Source organism: Canis lupus, chromosome 34 (assembly GCF_048164855.1).
Source record: "Canis lupus baileyi chromosome 34, mCanLup2.hap1, whole genome shotgun sequence".
Lineage (NCBI taxonomy): Eukaryota > Metazoa > Chordata > Mammalia > Carnivora > Canidae > Canis > Canis lupus.
This window is the reverse complement of record NC_132871.1, coordinates 7,442,868-7,458,074: the sequence shown is the minus strand read 5'-3', so window position 1 is coordinate 7,458,074 and position 15,207 is coordinate 7,442,868. Positions and strand designations below refer to the sequence as shown.

The window sequence follows — 15,207 nt, the reverse complement described above, 5'->3', positions numbered from 1 at the left end:
AGTCAACAAGGGTCCACTTCTAACTTATTTTGAAATGAGCATGGTTCTATATGCATTTGACAGGAGGAGAGAAGCAAAGTGAGCTAACTGAAGAGTTATTTCTAGCAATGTAATGACACATACTTATTGGACTACCAAAAGGCAGGAAAACAGCGTCTTAATAGTTATTGTTTAGCTTTGACAAATGAATCAACAGAGTAGAAAATGAGAAAAGAAAACTGAGCTTATACATTGTGAGACCTGAGGCAACCCATATAGCTTCTGCTGCTTTCTGACTAAAATGGGAGAGAGCTCTACCAACCTACCTTTGAGGACAGTAGCTGCCTCTTGGTCAACTTTCTATATCCCCACGTTACATCTTACTTTATATGCCCCCTCACTAATGTGTTGGGGATGATAAATCAGTCATGTGAAATGACAGAGGAAAACATCCCTCAGATTCTAATATATATTTCTATTTCTGGATACTTTTAAAATCACAACCACTTAAAACTATACAGCATGATTGTCATTCCCTTTCGCTTTTCTAAAATTTATTACTGAGCTTTCTCATTTCTTTTATATTCTCTTTACTTTAATTAGAAATTTATATATATATATTTCATTATTCTTTATGAGTTTAAATTATTGGAAGTATTCAGTAAACAAATGTCTGCACAAAAATGAGTATGTGACATCAAACCTTTCCAAGAGCAAAAACTACAATTTCTAACAGTGAAGTACAAGTTATTTGTTAGTAGCTTACATTTTTTACAAGAACTGCATTTTATTTTTTTTAATTTTTATTTATTTATGATAGTCACACAGAGAGAGAGAGAGAGAGAGAGGCAGAGACACAGGCAGAGGGAGAAGCAGGCTCCATGCACCAGGAACCCGACGTGGGATTTGATCCCGGGTCTCCAGGATAGGGCCCTGGGCCAAAGGCAGGCGCCAAACCGCTGCGCCACCCAGGGATCCCAAGAACTGCATTTTAAATAATCATGCTCAATTACTACTGAAGTAGAACAAATCAATGATTATTAGTCACGTAGCTATTATGCTCATTTGAAAAATTGTTACATAAACACTATAAATCAGCTGATGCTTACCTTCCTCTAACTATATTTTCCTGAAGAAGTTCTTGAATAATAATACCTATGTTAGAAATGTTGACTTTATTGATAAGACCATTGATTGACTTCTTTAGGGCCTCCCAGCTCATCCTCTGGTACGCTAAGCTAAAAAGAATTGATTTTAATAAAGATGAAAACTTAGTTAACAATTACAATAACCAGAGAGTATAATAAGAACATAAAACTTAGATTTCCTTTGTTTTTAACATTATCTTCACAAAATGACCTCAAAGTGCAGCAAAATATATGAACTGTATTAATACCTAAACCTGTATTTAATGTTCTGTACATATACTCATCTACAGATCACTTCTCTTTAGTAACATAATAAAATTATATAAGGATATGTAAGAATGTTTTATTCTTATGTCTATGTATATTGCAAATTATAACATTCATTAGATTCAATACATACTTCTTTTACATTATAACACCTCATTTAGTTAAAATTGTCTTTAAATATTTTAAAATGACCATTTAAAAAAAATTTGTAATATGAAATATCCAAATACAAACCATAAAAAGATTTTTTTCTTATATCTTTTCTCACAAAAGTATGACACAAAATTAAATATTTTAAACTGTAAAGAAATGGTAAGAATTATAGGAAAAGGGAAAGTCACATGGAAATCATGGGACCGAAAGTCTCTTGTACTTTTTTTTTTTAAGATTTTATTTACTCATGAGAGACACAGACAGAGAGGCAGAGACACAGGCAGAGGGAGAAGCAGGCTCCATGCAGGGAGCCCGATATGGGACTTGATCCCGGGACTCCAGGATCACGCTCTGGACCGAAGGCAGGTGCTAAACCGCTGAGCCACCCAGGGATCCCCAAGACTGTTGCATTTTAAAGAACCTCTCCTTTAGGCAGTAGTCCCACATCTGTATGGGTTGTTTTTTTAACTTAGATCTTAGGTAAATAATTTAGCCTAGATGGGTTTGTTTAGGTTGAACTTAGTAACACCTAAGGTCTTTTAAGGATCTATAGTTCATATGTTTGTTTGGTTTTTTTTATGGTTTTTATATTTATTTCTCTGTGGAGTATGATTTCAGTTGCAGAAAATCTTTTCTTTCTTCCTTATATTTCTCTAGCAGTCTAGTGAAGCTGAAGGACTTTTTAGAATAACATATATATAAATATGTAAGATTACAAAGGATACCAATCTTATTCAAATAGTTTTCAAAGCATGAGGAGAAAAAAGTTTGATATAATATACTATGTGTTTCTTAACACATTAAATGACAAGAAGTGGTGGCAGGCCTAATAACTTAATTTCCAAGTAGCATGGTCATAAAGAATATTTGCAGTGAATAGTCTTAATACCACGATCTAGTGCCTACATTCCTGAGAGAAATGCTAAATTTTAGAGATAAGTAAAAATAAGGCAGCAATTTTTTTCTTTCCATTTACATTCATGGATTGCCTAAATTCTACTTATTGACCTTCTGAAGGTCTGTAGGTTAAGAATCCTTGTTCTGGAGCAGTATTCCAAGGGAGAGGTGGTGAGAGCAGTCTGCCCTAGTGGGGAAGAATATTTTATCACTGACATTGTTCTCAGCAGACACTAAGGGCAAAAAGCAGACTGACTTGCAGTTAAAATTATATTGTTTTTAAATTCCCTATAGATCATGTACTCCTGCATCTGAGGTGGGTGCAACACTTCCAGAAACCCTCAACCTTAACCTTTTGGTATGCTTCTATTTGAGAAATAAAGATCAATGGCTTAACAACTACCCTAAATAATAAGATTGCTGATACATAATCACAATCTCTATTAAACTTCGGTTAAAAATATATATATAATCAAGTACAATTGTACTTCCTAATTAAGAAGTCTACAATTTCCCTGACCTAGTATCTACTAAAAGCAGTCTATAGACTTTTCTTAAGAGACTTCTACTTATCCTTGTCCCTTTTACAAACATGAGCAAATTTAAATTATATATAAAATTATCTCTGAGGAATCTGTGTAAAATCACATATACCGGGGACTCTTCTCCACCCATTTTATTTATAAGGTAGTAAGACTTGACTTACTAACAATGTTTCTGGTCTTTTCAATTAGGATTGTTTTGGCCTGGTTTGGAGACAATGACCCTTTCATTAATGCCGCCCCTCCTGCCTTCTCCTAAGAGCTCATGAAGCTCCTACTAACCAAGAATCCATCTCAAATCCCTTCTAAGCATAACACTGCAGGCATCACTTTCATGCACTGGAATAGGACACATACGGAGAAACTTACTAATTAGTTTTAAATTTAATGTTATCTAATGTCCCTTTCTAGCTCATAAATTTTAAAAATTTTATTTCAAATATTCATACTTCATATAAATATGAAGAAACATTTCTACTTCAAGCTAATTCACGAAGTAAATTTAGATTTCATTTATATAAGAGTCTCAACTACTTTCAAGTTGCCATTAAAATATCTATGAAAAATGTGGGAATATTCTTTCTCACTTGGAAATATTTTTCTTAAAGTGTAGCTTACCTTCTATCCCAATCCTTTTATTACCCAACTGGCAACTGAGTGACCATTTCAATCTTGGACCATACTTATTGTAATTATCCTCTCATTCCACTAGAGAAAAAGGTCTTGAAAACTTAGCTATACTTTCATACATAGCTCCTCTCATCTCAATTACCTTGAAAAGGAAGCGAAGGTATTTTGAGGGTGAATGTTCATATATGAATTTTGATGGACTTAAATTACAGTCTAGGATGGTACAGCCTACAAAAGTATATAGTAGAGAAAATTCAACTTCATTTCATAGTCAAGTTCACTTCATAGATTAGTATAGGGGTTGGCAAACTACATCCATGACCCAAATGCAGCCCACAGCCCGTTTTTGTAAATAAAACTTCAATGGGACAGAGCTACACTCATTTGTTTACATATTATCTAAGGCTGTATTCATTACTACAGCAGAGTCGAGTCTCCGCAACAGAGAACACCGCACAACCCTACAATATTTATTGTCTGTCTTTTTACAGAAAAAATTAGCCATCTCCTGGTTTGGTACAATTGGAAAGATTGACTTTAATTCTAAAATTATCAATAATACTCTTGATCATCTATGAAAAATGGACACTACTAAAAGGCATGTATACAACTTTAAAAGGAATAGCTTGAAAATAATAAAAATAAAACATCTTTATTCAAATCTTTTTGACTTATTCATGCAAAAAAATAAAGAAGTTGAGCTATGTCAGGGCAAGCAGAGTTCCAAAAGAGCTATGGAATAAAGAAGAGAAATCTAATTTGAAGTCTCTACCACTAGGGACTAATGATACAAACTGAATAGCCAAGGTTAATTCAGACCATAGTTGACTTTTTTTCAATCAGGGTATCATTGCCTTGTGTACTTAGTGATATTGACATGCCTGTTTTTATCTGTAATCTGCTCTTGCATCATCCTGAGCTTTGCAGGAGGAATATATGCTCCCCCTGTACGAGTAAGAAGAGGATCCAGCTCATCTTTCTTCTTCTTTGCAGTAGGTTCATCCTGAGTAGAGGAAGTCTGGGTTACTGATGGTTCTGGGCTTCTTCTCCCAGGAGTTGGGGATTTCCGCGACCTTTTACGATCCGTATCTCTTTCTCTTTCTCTCCGTTTTTCTCGGTCCCTACTTCTGGGAGAAAAGGCAATATAAATTACATTCTTAAATAAGCTGCATACCAAATGAGTGAGGCCATTTGCAGGCCACAAATTCAGACAAGGGAATGTGGTTTGGAATGATGAGGAAGTGCTTCATAGTAAAAATGTAACTTAAACCAGGGCTATAAGGTTTGACAGAATTTATACTGGGGCAAGGGTGGGAAGGTGGAAGAGGAAGGCAGGCATTCTGCAACTAGTGGAAAACAGAATAACTACTAAAAAGTGAGCAGGGCTGTTCAAGCTAATAAGCAGTATAGTCAGGAAACAAAAATTATGTATAATGGTAGTTGAGTTCGAGTCAGACTGTGAGATATTAAAAGCCAAGCAAAAGACTAAGTTTTTTATAATGGAGTTGATAGGGAATCATTAATAGTTTGAGTGTGATAGTGAGTGACATGAAAACAGTGTTTTTTTAAATTTTTTTTTATTTTTTATTTTTTTATTTTTATTTTTATTTTTTTGAAAACAGTGTTTTAAGAAGATAATTTAGCCCGCGATGTACACGATAAGCTATATAAAGAAACCAGAGTTTATCTCCTATAATGGCAACCTAGGAGTAAAAATGACCTAAAAAACTGTAATGTCTGAAATTATTTCTTGATAGAACTGGCATTTAAAATCCTAGAATATCAGAAGCATCTGGTTATTTGAGACAATGTGAAAAAAAAAATCAACTATTTTCTAGCTATAACTCTTCCCTAATATTGTAGGAGAATATCCTTTCTTAAGCTAACATTTTAAAAACAATCAAGGTCTTATTTTCTGAAACAATCAAGAACAGGGAAAAGTAAATTCTTGCTTTTGTGCTATCTTTCCTGAAAGAAGAGTTTGTCCACTTAGCTGTACATAGTAATACAACTTACAAAGAGAGAAACACAATCACCTAGCCACCGAGATTCAGAGGAGCTTTTTTGAAACTTAACTATACCATTGTATTCATGAAGACAGAGTGAACAAAAGGGAAAAAAGTGGTTCCAAATAGACATCCCAATTAGTCACAAAGGCAGGTCCACTGAAATCTAGGCACTGATTTGCAACTGAGTTGCTTCTTATAGTATGTTCCAAGAGAGGAACTACAGCAGGGATTTACTATCTTTGGTTAGGATTCTTCTGAGAAATACTAGGTAAGACTGTTAGCTGGCTGATAAAATTGCATCTTTACAATTTCCCTGTTTGTTCCTTTAGAGTGCAGAAGTAATAGAGGCTTCTTCAAGTCTAAAAAGAAATATTTCTTTTCCAGTGCTTTCACACTTTTAGCTTTTATTTTCTACATAGTACACAGCCTGCTCACTTCACAGAGTGACTGTATGGATCAAATGAGACTTATCTATATACATAGGACCCAAAACAGTTACAATGAAATAATAGAGATTATAGAAGAAAAAAATAGGCCTTGGAGTCAAAATTGAGTTCAAATCCCACTTTCATTGTCTACCAGATAGGCAACTGCAACCTCAGGTAAGTTACGTAATCACTTCAAACCCACTTTTTAAAAATTTGTAAATTGTGAAAGATAGTATCTAGTTTGTAAGAGTTTTAACAGCATTTGAGAAAAACTGCAGATTGCCTAGTTCACCAATTATGGTGGCAGTATTTGGTTCTTATGAGGGGTCATTACAGTGATGGAAGATGAGCCTGGCATTTGGAGGTTAATTTAAGCTAACATTTTAGTTTTGGGTATATATTAGAAAGTAAGTAGTGAGAAGAAAATTTAGGCTGCAGATATTAAATAATGAGATTAGCTCCAAACTACTGAGGAATTTTATAAACATTTTAGTGGGGGTATAGTCTTGGTAGGCATGGAGTGGCTAATACGAGGGAGGCATCAAAAGGATACAGACCTTTGTGAACAATTTTATGGAAGACACATTTTTGAAACTGAATGACTACCAGGGTGGGTAGTCAAATTCTCCAAGGCTCAAAAAAGAATAATTTGTGTTTAGATAAAAACTAGATTGGTAACTTAATTTTCAGTGTCCCAGTGCCAACACATAGGAAGTAAATCTCGAGCATTCTACATCTTATAAACAACTTTCATTCAGTAAAGAATCTCAAAAACTCACATTGCCAACTCCTCATGCAGTACAGTACCATATAATGAATAAGAGGTTAGGCTCAATGTCAGATAGACCTGGACTTGCCACGGACATGCTTCTAAAACACAAATACATGACTTAAATCCTCTATGTCCTCTATGCCACAGTTTCTTCATCTATAAAACACACAACAGTATCTACTTCATGTATTTACTAAAATAAGGAGTTAATTCACATGAAGTACCTATTAGAAAGCGTGGCACAAGAACACGCATTTAATGCTAGTTGCTATTATTACTGTTTTCTTTTTAAGAAGTGTAAAGAATATTTAAACAAATATGATTTTTCTATAGTTAAAGTTTCCAATACTAACCGTGATTCCACACTACCATCATAAGAACGTCCTCTTCTTGAATGCTCATAGTCTGACCTGCTGTAATCAAAGTAATCTCTATCCCGTGGGGATCTTTCTTGTTCTGCATATCTAACAAAAAATAACACCAAAGTTATATGATGAAAATTACTATGTTATAAATACTTAGGAAAATCATATATTGGTAATGTTAAAGCAACTCTGACTAAACAACGTTTTATATCAAACTGGTTTTAACAAACAGCTTATTTTGTTGACACCCTTCATTTACTCTTGATTATAAAAGCCTTCAGCTTGTCCACAAAACAACCACTGGCGTTCACAAAACCAAACCTGTCATCCCGATTCATATTGTCTTAAGTAAAAGATGCATAACTGGGTATCATATACAGTTAGCATGAACAAAGCTCACCCTGCAAATGAAATGACCCCTTTTGACTAGTTGGCTCATTTTATCAAAGCAATGAACAAATGAGACCAGTGTCATTGGCTGGCCTCCGTAAAGATCAGTTTAATTCACTCCAAAAGACATCCAAAAAAAAAAAAAAAAAAAATCAGCTTTTATTCTTGAACCTGTTTTACTGAATAGCAGTGAAAAGAGATTGAAATTAGCAAACAGGATGACAGTAGAGATCTACCATTTGAACTTTAAATATCCATAAAGTCAGAGAATCTTAAGAGAAGTTAAATAGGTACACACATAATATAATAATATACATAGTATATTAGTATAGTAATATACATAGTAATTTATAGTTTATATACAGTTAACTTTTTAACTGTGAGTTTGAATTGTGGGGGTTCGAATCGTTTGGGTTCACTGAATCTTTTCTAAGAGAGCAGAGTATTATAAATGTATTTTTCTCTTCCCTATGATTTTATTAATAACATTTTCTTTACTCAAGCTTACTTCATTGCAAGAACAGAGTATATAATACAGGTAACATAAAAAAATATTAGTTGACTGTTTATGTTACCAGTAAGGTTCCTGGTCAACAGCAGAATATTAGTAGTTACGCTTTTGGGGAGTTGAAAGTTATGTGCAGATTTTCAACTACGGAGGGTGTCAGCCTCTAAAGCCCAGGCTATTCAGGGGTCAACAGTACACATTACAATTAATTTATGTAACAAATAGACATACACATATACAAGTGTGTCTGTGCGTGTGAAGAGTTGTGTGTTTTTTTAAGACAGAAAGTAGGTGACTGGCAAAAGGTACTAAGCAGTTACAAATGATGACAATTAACTCAATGCCCATGAAACAAAAGTTTTTAGAGACAATAGAGTGCAATAAGAAAAAAGTACATTTGGGGTAAGGAAGCAATGAGACCACTGAAAGAAAGTTTAGAGGATGCTTCTCCTTCATAAATTATTTTTAATGGTCATAGCTCACTAAGTGAAATAACTGAAGTACTACTATAAATGACTGATGAACATTAATAGTAATATTTCTAGATCTTTTAACATAATCAAAAGATATGATAATATATAAAAAAATTCTGAAATCTATAAAGAGCTATGTAAAGGATAGTAGTAACAGTAAAAGCAGCACTTCAAAATATGATTTCAACTCACTTTTCCATTTTATAAACTTTCATTTAGTGTTTCATTTAGTATTCATTTTATAAAACTTTTATGTAGTATTTGACATGCTGAAATTATTCTCACCTCCAAAATTAGATAAAATCTAAACTTTTTACTAGAAACCCCAAAACAGTCATTTAAGAATGATTTGTCCTGAAGCTTATTCAATATTACAAAACCATCAAAAAGAAACTGTTCACCCTAAATTGAGGAACCAAAGAGTTAAATTAATTTTTTAGACTTATTAAAAATATTTAAATTGCAGGAGCACATAAAATTATTTACCTGTCTTCTGGAGAGGACGTTCTTTGATAGGAATTATAGTTTTCCCTTCTGTCATGACCAGAAGAATGCTTTCAAGGGGAAAAAAAAGGAGAGGGGGCATTTAAAAAATTACGTTAAAAACATACAGAAAATGAAACACCTCAGAAAATTGGAAGTGCTTTACAAATTATTTCAAAACTTTTTTTTTAATCATAAGAATAATTTTTTATCGAAATAGTATATAAAACAAAATTTTCAGGCCCTCCAAGGTAAATACTGTGGTAGAGGTCTGTTTTCACTGTATTTTTAACCAAAAAATATTCAAGTAGAAGAAAGTAATTCCCAAGTTTTCGATGCCACTTCGTTGATACTTTATGCCTATGTAATAAGTTTTAAATATACAGAATGTCATTTTTATAAACACTTTCTCTTGGTGAAAAACACGACTAAGGGCCAGATGTCTTCTAGCAAGAAGAGTTCACTTCTGTGGTTATATCGAAGTTTTTTATCTCCCCGAATCTACTTTGGCTTATAAAAACCACTTTAGTCGAGGTTACTAAATCTGGATAAAATAAACAGCTAGAAGAAACTGACCCTACTACAGTTATGAAAATTCATTTTTATTTTCAGGAAATATTGTTTAATGTCTGATATGTATGGCACTATGTGAGGCTCTACAGATTTGAAAACATGATTCATCAGAGAGCTCCTATGCCAAATCCTTTGAAAAATAACAGATATACAAATAAGTAGCTTCACTGTAACATGAAACTGAAGACCAATGTCACAGGAGACAGAGACATGAACCATCCAGTTTTAGAACAAATCCTAATTTAAAAATCCAAATACAGTTAAGAAGCCAAAATATTTATCTCTGTAAATAGGTAAATTTTTTATATCACTGGTGAACATTCATATTGACCAGCTTTTTTTTTTTTTAGGATTAAAATAATTTTAACTAACCTAATTATAAGAAAGGGAAAATAGCCTATTTTTTAAAAGTAACATTACCTTAAAATCTAAGAAAAAGAAAAAAATTCTGAGGAAAAGGAAATCAAATAATGAGCAACTTTTTCTGCATAATTACATGGTTGTCTCTTTAATGGGAAAAAAGAAACATTTAAAAATAGAAACTTATACTGCATAGAAATGTAAACAAGCTCCAACTTCCTCTTATTTTATGACTAACAGAAGTTTGAGTCTACCATTATCTATCATAAAGCTGACAGTCTCATTAACTATTGAATTTTTCTAATAGTATATACAAACTAGACTGATCTAATGTAGGTAAACAGGCATGTGATCCTAATTTGTAAATTATGGTAGCCGCTATCTTATACTGAATGCAACCATCTTAAAATCCTGTTTCTAACATATATAAGAGAAAGCTTTAAAAATTACTTCACTTAGCAACATCATGAAGTAAAATTATTTAATATGTAGGGCATAGGTATCCATGAAACTTGACATCAAGATCTCAAATCAGATATGGAGCACAAAATTCATTCGATTCATGGCAACACCAAACATAGTATTTACTGATCATTTATTATAAGGCAACCTTTCCTGTGTAGATAGTCCAGAGAATATAAGATAGGAAAAACCCTCAAGGAACTTTTGATTTTATGGTAGAAAGGTGGCTGTGAAGATTTCCACAATTAAATAAATCAGATTATATATTCTTGAGAGAGCAACAGAGAAAAAGGGAAGAAAAAGGAGGAAGAATTGGAAGAGGAGAGGAAGGAGCTGGGGGACAGAGAACAAAACTGCAGTCTACTTTTTCTTTTACAAGGCACAGCAATTATTTTGATTACATTAGGGAGAAGGCCTCAGTTCTGTACTAATGATTTCTAACACATCTCCGCAACATCTGTTGTAAGCAAGGGGGGAAAACCAAAAATATTGAAGTCGTGAATCAGGATTTTGTAAATATGATTAAGTTAACGTGAGTGGCACACAAAGAAGTGCTAACAGGACATCCTGAGTAGGGAACAAAAACTGAATACTGAGGGATCACTGTGGGGAGAGGGGGATTTGAACTGGGCTTTGGTAGATGAACAGGATTTCACTGAGGGAAAAAAATCATTTGGAAATGTCATCCAAATAATAACCTGAATTTTCCTATTTCCTTTACCATAGAGTTCAGATTATGAGTCAGAGTGGTGTTGAAAATAATATACTGTCAAAATTACCTTTAAAAATCCTCTTAAAAATTAAATAAATAAAAATTCTCTAAGCTGTTCATTAGGCAAAAACAAATGTTTACACCATGTGGTTACCTATAATTTCTAACAATATACAGACAGCAAGCAGTATGAGAAGGTAAGTGGAGCAGGGAGCCTGAGTCCAGACCTCTGAGTATCCATTAGGCTCAGGGAACCAGTCTTTAAAAGTAAGGAGTAGAAGGGCTGGAACAAGAAGGAAACTTGATTCTTGACAGCTAAGGAAATTGCTAGTAAGGCTCAACGGAAAAAACGAGGGATCCTCAGCTGAACCCTCCCGAACCTAGCAGACCAGTCCTCAGAACATCAAGGGGGAAGACCTGAGCTTCACCTGAGGTAAAAATGGGCCCCACCAGCTAGAAGGCCTGCCTGTGGCTAACAGGATGGAGAAAGGGAGGCCAACTGGACAGAACTGGCAGAGAGAGCTGAGCTCCTCTGCCTGAAGGGCATGCTGACTGGTGATGCCCACTCCTAGGCTGGGGGGAAGCCACTGAGGACCCACTGGGACTACAGCAGGTAAAGGTGGAGAAGCACAGTACAAGAAGAGCAGGAAGAGGATTCTGAAATGACTCAACACTTCTCTCTGTGTAAAAAGTATCCAGCTACATCTGAGTGCTCGTCTCCTCTGGCTCAATCAACGGCCAGTTCCACACAGGTTTCCTCTTTCCTTATGGCCCCAGCTCTTAGCACAGTCTGCTACCTACTAGGCCCGCAATAAGGTAACTGCTTAAGTGCCTTTGGACCAAAGAGTACAAGTCCCAAAGAGGCAGATTTCAGAACAATATATCTACTGACAGATGGTTCTAGCTTGAGACAGTGAGCAACTCCCAAAAGAGATACGCAAGCAGGGGCTGGGGGTCTACCAAGCCTTATACTCGACAGTATCACAATTGCCAGAATTTAGAAGAGATGGCAGCTGAGCCTGCCTCAGTCTGTAAGTCTACCAGTTCAGTTTATTAAACACTGACCAGGCACCAGGCCTAGCACCTGCTGTCTACTGTTAAGCTCAGTCTACTGGTTCTCTTTAAAGAAGGAAGTTTAGGGGTAAAGAGCTGGTGGAGGATAAAGGAAGGGAGCAGTGCCTAGATTTGGAATTAAATAAAAATACACCTTCCCCTTCACAGACTCCAAGACCCACAGAGTGATATGTCTGCTTGTAGATCTGTGCAGTTGAAAAGAAGTGGAATGGTGTGCTCTCCTGCAATGTCCACTGATAGGAAGAGGAACAGTTCTGAAAGTAGTCGGAGTTACTGCTTCCTTTTCTGCTCTGACTGCACATCTACTATTTTGCTTTTCTTATAATAATGCCTCAGTCACACTAGACTCTTTGTCTTTATATACTTGCTGTTCCCTCTGCCTGGCATACTCTTCTAGTTATTTGCATGGCTAACTTACTCATATCCTCAAGTGTCTGCTCAAATGGCTACCTTTTCAGTGGCCCTCCCTATCAAAAATTCCAGTCTTCAATGCTAATGATCAACCTTACCGTATTTCCTTTGTCTGCAGCATGAGTCTAGCTATTAACACTGTACCATACCATATAAATTATTTATGGAGTAAGTTCATCATTTATTTTGTCTTCTCCCACTAGAATGCAAACTCCATGAGACCAAGGATTTCTGTTTTGTTCACCATTTTACCTAAAGTGTTTAGAAGTCACTGGGACATAGTAAGAATTTGGTGAATATTTGTTCAACAAATGAGTGTATAATGTCTAAAAGACAGCATAAAGAGCTTGTTTATGCATATAAAATATCCAATGAAAGGTGCACTTGTACATGGACATGCAGAAATTATGATTAACTGAGGAAGGACATACTTGTCTTCCATTTCATGCTCACTCAGGAAACTATGCTCTTTAAGAAGAATCGTGGAATTCCCTGCCTGTTACTTATTTTTCTTTTGCATGTGCTCATTCACATGTACTTTCTTGATTTGTGCAATGATACATATATGTGCATACATGCACATGGACACACACACGAACACACACATCCTGTAGGTTCTCTCACTTGTCCTCTTGCACACTATTGCTTCCATCTGACCACTTATGTACATTTAAAAATGAGTAAGTTAGATATTTGTATGATGCCACCCTACTGTTGTGTTCTAATGTCCTAATTCTATAAATACATTTTTTGATTAAAGGGCAGGTAACTGATTACAAATAATTTATAATTACAAATTTCAAACACTTACTTTTATCTGAGCCACACTACTTTTCATTTTCTGTTAACAGTTGATCTGAAAAATCAAAAACTCCTTAACTTGGTCCAAATAACAGGTACCAAATGGTATGAATTCCTTGACAGTTTACCTTTTCTGTCTGCAAATGTCACCTGGAAGGTATACCAAAGAAAGCTTTGTTAACACTGATAAAATATATGTGAAATAACAACATATTATTTATACACAATGAACATCTGACCATCTTATTTTTAATTAGTAGATACGTATAGTCAATAATTAAATAAAAATTTTAAAAATCCTTAAAGAGTTCCATATAACAATGTATAAAGAACACATTCATAGAAAAGACTCTGAATGAGAGCAAATAATAAGGGCTTATTAATAAGCACCATAAGGTATTTTAATCTAATGAATGAGAACAAAAATTAATTTGATAACTGATGTTAGATAACCTTATTCAAATTGTTTTTCATGAGGGAGACCTATACCTATGTCATAAAACAGTACTGTGATATTGTAAAATTCAAGTGAAGAGAAGAAATGATACAAGATAAAGTCTATATAAACTGAGTATAAAATAACATGTTTCTATACAAACTAAGAACAAAATATCCAATGTTCTTGTAATAATGATCACTCAGAAATAAATATGCTATGCAGAGAAATATAAGGTGTTAAATTAAAATAATCAAATTTTAACATAATCTATCAAAAGGCACATAGCTTCAGATATATGCAGGTGTGAGAACTAAGCATTTGGCTCAGAAGAAACCTAGTCACCAACATTAAATGCTAAACCTTTTTTCAATATCCATCTATTACATTTTAGGAATTTTTGAAAAAATGTTAAATTGCTAGTTACGGTAACACAGAACTACCATTTGAGTACTTAATTGTAACTACATATCTAAATGGTTTATGGTTTGGTGTAAGGTAATGAAATCACAAAAAGTAAATGAAATAGAGTAAGAGAATTAAAAGAGGTAGAGAATACAGAGAAAGAATTTTGCCCAGTAACAAAATAATTGACGATGATTAGGAAAATTGTTAAACTTTAATGCCAGAAAGGATTATAGACTAGTCCAATTCCTTTTTAAAGATAAAAATCGTGAAGGTCAGATAAGTCATTTCAATGTCTTAATATACTACCAGTTAGTGGTGGACCCATAACTAGAATATTAGCCTAAGGATACCCAATTAAATTTCTTTCCACTAGACCACACACACAAATAATCTTGACAGTATAAAGTGACATACAGCTACTATCATTTAATGCAGATAGGGATGTATGCAAATCAGTAAGTCAAGAAATGTTTCTATTACAGCAGTTAGCATGGTATCAGTGTTATTAAAAGCAATATATAGGAGATTATTTACAAACAATCTATAAAAGACAATCGCAATCTAAAGCACATTAACACTTCTGTATTTGTACCTGCAGTTAGACTAACATGCCTCTAGGGGACTCCTAGCAGGGAGACAGCCAGAAGAGAGGAGTCCTAGGTGCCCAAATCTCTGATCACCTCTGAACCAACACATGTACAAAACAGAGTACTGTGAAGGATCAAACAAGTGAACTGTGATATGAGCAGCTACCTAAGAGACAGAGCTTGCAATTTAAGTCTAATCAAGTTAATTGCCTAAAAAGTCACCATTCAGAGGAATGAAACAGAATCTACAGTCTTAATATAACAGTAACAATGCCCAGAATACAATTAAAAATAACTGAGCAGAAAACTGGTCCAATCCTAAGAAAAAAGACAATCAAA

General features: G+C 34.4%; 1 protein-coding gene across 11 annotated transcripts in view; it reads right to left on the bottom strand.

Moving 5' to 3' along the window:
* The window catches only part of CWC22 (CWC22 spliceosome associated protein homolog), a 58,869-nt gene that overhangs the window by 27,201 nt on the left and 16,461 nt on the right, over positions 1 to 15,207 (bottom strand). For 8 of the 11 annotated variants that reach the window (XM_072811372.1, XM_072811374.1, XM_072811366.1 and 5 more), the window contains 5 exons: positions 13,448 to 13,587; positions 9,048 to 9,115; positions 7,179 to 7,289; positions 4,498 to 4,743; positions 1,089 to 1,217 (listed from right to left, as the gene is read on the bottom strand). In XM_072811372.1, the coding sequence (XP_072667473.1) occupies positions 1,089 to 1,217; positions 4,498 to 4,743; positions 7,179 to 7,289; positions 9,048 to 9,115; positions 13,448 to 13,474 (581 nt within the window). In that variant the 5' untranslated portion in view covers positions 13,475 to 13,587. Of the gene's footprint in view, positions 1 to 1,088; positions 1,218 to 3,604; positions 3,845 to 4,497; positions 4,744 to 7,178; positions 7,290 to 9,047; positions 9,116 to 13,447; positions 13,588 to 15,207 lie in introns of those variants that run through there. The other 3 variants (XM_072811373.1, XM_072811376.1, XM_072811375.1) reach the window with 3 other exon arrangements.